The sequence below is a fragment of the Sceloporus occidentalis genome, unplaced genomic scaffold (assembly GCF_023333645.1).
Source record: "Sceloporus occidentalis isolate IW3139 unplaced genomic scaffold, rSceOcc1.0.p SCAF_37, whole genome shotgun sequence".
Taxonomy (NCBI): domain Eukaryota; kingdom Metazoa; phylum Chordata; class Lepidosauria; order Squamata; family Phrynosomatidae; genus Sceloporus; species Sceloporus occidentalis.
The window spans coordinates 9,023,882-9,028,948 of record NW_028317017.1 but is presented as its reverse complement, the minus strand read 5'-3'; the positions used below and the strand labels follow the sequence as shown (position 1 = coordinate 9,028,948).

At 38.0% G+C, this 5,067-nt stretch overlaps 1 protein-coding gene across 1 annotated transcript; it reads left to right on the top strand.

Moving 5' to 3' along the window:
* The first annotated feature begins 3,924 nt into the window (after positions 1 to 3,924).
* On the top strand, positions 3,925 to 4,482 carry LOC149297811 (tumor necrosis factor alpha-induced protein 8-like protein 3). Its single transcript, XM_089488296.1, has one exon. The coding sequence runs from the start codon at positions 3,982 to 3,984 to the stop codon at positions 4,480 to 4,482; it is 501 nt and encodes a 166-aa protein (XP_089344422.1). The 5' UTR covers positions 3,925 to 3,981.
* Positions 4,483 to 5,067: the final 585 nt, after the last annotated feature.

Here is a 5,067-nt window from a genome sequence, read left to right as displayed (position 1 = left end):
TTGCGATGTGTGGCTAGTTGGGCCAGTTTCGGTTGCCATGGGAAACCAGCAGTAGCATAGAGACTGACCAGGACCCCCTTTTGGAGCAACATCTCTACATCTCTGTACTAATTCCAAGTGATGTTCCAGATTGTGGACTTCCTAGCAGCAATATATGCCCAAGGGAGGATGGAGACAAATAGCAGTATATTTTTATTTTAAGATACACTTAAACAAGCAAATATCTGCTTTAGTTGCTAAAAATCTGGTTAGCCTGCAGTTTGTTTTTGTTTTTTGTTTTTTAATTTTCATAATTCAGCCATTTTTCCTGGTATTTTAGGCCTATAAAAAAAGTATTCTCGTTTTTGTTGATAATGCAGCTGGTTCCATTTGTAGAATATTTACTGTTACCTTGGAATGCATTTAATTTCTGAAGAAAAAGGAATTGGTGGGAGAAACATGAATAAGGAATCACACAGATTACCGTTTCGGCTTGAAGGATTCCTTCATGTGTGATTATAGGGGATTTATGCAAGTGATGGAGAATGCTCAGCTGCCTTATGAAATCGCAAACCGATAAAACCTGCTCCTTTCTTTTGGACAATATCTGCTCCCCCCCCCCCCCCCCATGTAATTCTAGCAAACGGAGTCACTGTGTTTGTCAGAAAAATTTATATCTCTACAAGCACATTACTGAAAGAAAATCACAGAGCTAGAACTTTAATCTCATGCAAGTTTTAACTTAAGGCTAAGTATTGGTGATCTTCAAATCAGCTTTTTGTGTCCCCATAGTTACCAGGTTATAATTAGAGAATGTAAAGGAGAGAGAAACTTGCCCTTGATGCACATTCCACTTTGATCTCCTTCCCCAGTACATTTTTTTTTATAGTCTAATGTGGAACCTTTTGCTATTCTAGAGGAGAGAGAGATGCAATGCAATACAATACACTTTTAACTCTTTGCATATTTATAAGCCTGTCCATCACAAATACAGCAGTGACAATATCTTTGTAAAGGGAAAGTTTGATTGCAGTCACATTGGAGTAGCAAACATCATCAGCCTCGTAGCTTTTTTCCAAAATACAAAAATGCAAACGACTTTTACACAAGTGTGTGTATATATGTGTGTGTGTGTGTGTGTGTGTGTGTGTGTGTGTGTGTGTGTGTATATATATATATATATATATATATATATATATATATATATATATATATATATATATATATATATAATTAATGTCTGTTAGGCAACAGATATAATTTGGAGTATTGTTTAGTGGGGTCAGTGGCAAAGTATGCGAGCCTACCTAGCTTATGCATACTCTGTGTGAGCCAAGTTTATAGGTGTAGGCAAAATAGTCTTTATTTGGCTCTTTGTGAATTTCCCCTTTCAGGGCCGTCATTAATATTGATTGGACCCAGGGCAAGCATTTGCTTGGCCCCTCAATCCACGCTCCATAGCACCATGGATGGATGGACCAGGCTTGCTTGCTGGTGGGCTGTTGGCCAGTCAAGCATGGTTGGGCCAATATATGTTGCCCGGGGTGACTCTGGGGTGAGACATCCTCATGCCAGACGTACAAGACAGGGCCACAATACAATGCAAATCGCGTAGTAAATAAATGGTGCGGCTGAGGCAAGTGAAACAGACGTGCGAGTTATGATCCTCTCAGGTGTTGCTGTGGGCTCAAGGCAACTGGATCCAAGGATGAAATAGAAATAAATATGTCGGCCTTAAAGTCATGCAAATAAATTAAATCAACAGTATTTTTTTTTACTATTATCTCCCCCCCCCTTCCTCCCTATCTTAAGTCCTGTGGTGCTGCGCAAGCGGCTTTAATGCTGAGCGCTGGGATATGACATCCTATCCCGGCGCTCGGCAGCCGGCACACTTTGGGAGGGAGCATTGAAAAAGAGATCTGTATCTTGTGCTCCCTTTATTTTGGTCTGGTTAGAGGGAGAAATATGATCGCTCCAGTCGTCCCTACTAATGCAGAGGGTAGTCCAATCTGCTGCTGGAGAGAGCTGGAAAGCTTGCGTACATCACAAATTGTGGTGGCGGACCCCTCATTGCCGCCCCTGACAAAGTGCCACCAGGGTCCCGCATTAAAGACTGCCCTGGCCCATTTGGTGTACATTCCACCATCATCATCATACATGCAATAAGTCCACAAAATAATATTTGCCTGCTGTAGCCTTAAGGTCACAAAACCTAACAGAGGGATTATTATGCAAAATGTAGATAAGAAAAAAAACCAGATAAGGCATCACATACCCTTTGGTACTCAAAGGGTTAGTTCATACTCTGTATTAAAATTTTATTCCTGCGTTGGATTTTATTCAGGAAGTTGATCTAGAAATACTAATTAACCAAAAACATCAGCTCAAAAAGACAGCTGTACAGGCAGGACAACAACTTCCCGGGAATGAATGTAATAATTCAAGAGCCTCTTTTCAAAATAGAAATAATTATACATTTACTACAGTACCATTTGCAGTTTAAAAAAAAAAATTGTTTACAATGAGGGAATTTAGAGTTTTGGAAAGTATATAATCCCACTTAAAACAACTGCGGTTAAAGTTTAATTAAACCAACATAATATGTTTTAGTTTTATTGTATTTTGGCTTTTTTAGGGTAAAACACTAATTTCTTTTTATTATTATTCATGTTTGTTCCATGTATACATTGCCTTTTCATTTTCAGGAGTTTATTTTGTATTTATTTTTTATGTAGAAGGCTATAATATATCACTGTGAGTCTCAAGTTGGTGGTGGCTCTAAAAAAGGAATGATGTCTTTATAATCCACTATTTAAATAATGATGAGAATCTTGATTTTGAGTCTATAGGAGAGCTGGAAACGATTTGACTATAAAATGGGAAGAGGTAAAGACAATTTCTGGATCCCTTCTACCATACCCAGAGACCTTCGGACAAATCCAGACACAAGTACCAATGTCCTATATCAATAGGGAACATGTCAACCAGTCATGCTGAGACCTCCTCTTCTTCCATACATTGAAGACATAACTTACTTGTTCCCTGCTTCCTTAAACAGTTCATTTTAGATGCCTTTCCAAGACTTATTTTTCCCCTGAAACATTCAGTTAGATAATTACCCACCCTTTCATAGAGTTTTCTCTTACATCAATAATTACAATCCACTGTGCTTTAATCTTGGCCATTGGATTTTCAATTACTAAACTGGTAGTACTTGTGCTCTCATCACTGAGGAGGAGGATGACATGCTGGAACATACGAGATGATTAATAAAGGTACTGCCAGTGCATAATGGATATAACGCCTAAAATTTTGTGACCTTTATTAACAAAGTACCAGTCTTTATTTGGATTTCTGATTCGAATATTGCCATTCCATTTGTATATTCTGACACAAAATGATGAAGTACTACTATACAGTATTTTGAAAAAAGATGAAAAATGGTTCATATATTGCTACAATTGTAGTTTTGCTTATTTCTTTCCAGTAGTCCTGAGTGCAGCAGCCTTGTGAATCCCCACCATAACCGCACTAAATCAGCTAATTCCTGCTATAAGTAAAGATAAACTACAGCATTGTAAAACATATGAAATATGTACAATTATTATTGGTGCTGACGCAAGCAAAGGGCATATTGGTAATGGGGTTAGCACGCAGAAGATTCCTGTGTCTTCTCGGGCAATAACAATACCCAACTGAACATTATCCAAAAAGAAAACACAGATGATGGAAGAAGTCATAATGTTAATGCCTATTGTGTTGTCTATTAGAAATTCCCTGCAACATTACTATAGTCTTCTCTTATTCCATCATACGTGTGTTTGGATAATATCGAGCTGGATTTTGATATTGTCTAATGTGACACGAAAGATTGTTTTAAGTGAAATACAAAGTTTCAATTCAATATGTAACACTTGCATCTATTGTTTTCCTTGCACAGGGCCTGAGTTATTTAGCTCAAAGAGCTTTGCAGTTCAAGCCCAGAAGAAAATCCTGAGCAAGATGGCGACAAAGACTATGGCAAACATGCTTATTGATGATACAAGCAGTGAAATATTTGACGAGCTGTTCAAGGTGACCAAGGAGCATGTAAAGAACAAAAAAGAGGCGCATAAAATTCTTAAGGATGTTATAAAGGTGGCTGTGAAAGTTGGCATTTTGTACAGGAACAACCAGTTCAGTCCAGAAGAACTGGAAATTGTGGAGAAATTCAGAAAAAAGCTGAACCAGACCGCGATGACGGCTGTGAGTTTCTACGAAGTCGAGTACACATTTGATAAAAATGTGCTCTCTGGACTCCTTCACGATTGTAAAACTCTTCTTCACGAGTTAGTGCAGCGCCACCTCACACCAAAATCTCACAGCCGAATCAACAGGGTCTTCAATCATTTTGCCGACATGGAATTCCTTACAGCACTTTACAGTGTTGATGGGACCTGCAGGCCATATCTCAAAAGGATATGCGAGGGGGTAAATAAACTGCTGGATCAAAGGGTCCTTTGAAACATTGCCTTCAAGACTTTCATGATCTGGGTAATTTTATTGGCATTCTCGGTGGCCAGATAGCACAGCAGATGTCTGTATAGGATGCATTGTTTGAATGCTTTTTTGCATTTTGGATTTTCATGTATGCATTGAATGAGGCATTCATCCGCAACCATTACGTTGTTACCTTAAATAAGGAGATATGGAACAAAAGATATCATCAATAACTGAAATGGTATAAAATACGGGACCACTGTTAAACGCATTATGAAAAAAATACCTTGATGTTTGTTAGTGGACAGTATTTGACTTATTTATTTAAATCAATGGCTTCAAAAGTTGCTCAGTGTTATGTTTTAAATGACTTCTATAATCTATAAAAACATGCAGCTTCTCAATAAAAGTGAAGATATTGCATGAGGGTGAGTTGTGTTTAAATCATCCATATAGACACTTAAATATGTTGTACCTTCAATAAGATCCCAATGGGAATAAATAACCTAAAAGATAAGGCCAAGCATAGCAAGGGAGTTCAATCTATACCGGAAGCAATAACATAACTGGTTAAATGCCAAATATATGTTGAGGGGAAAAAACCCTCCT

What these genes read in the sequence shown, in the direction of transcription:
- LOC149297811 (XM_089488296.1), top strand. Translation starts at nt 3,982, where the DNA reads ATGGCGACAAAGACTATGGCAAACATGCTTATTGATGATACAAGCAGT.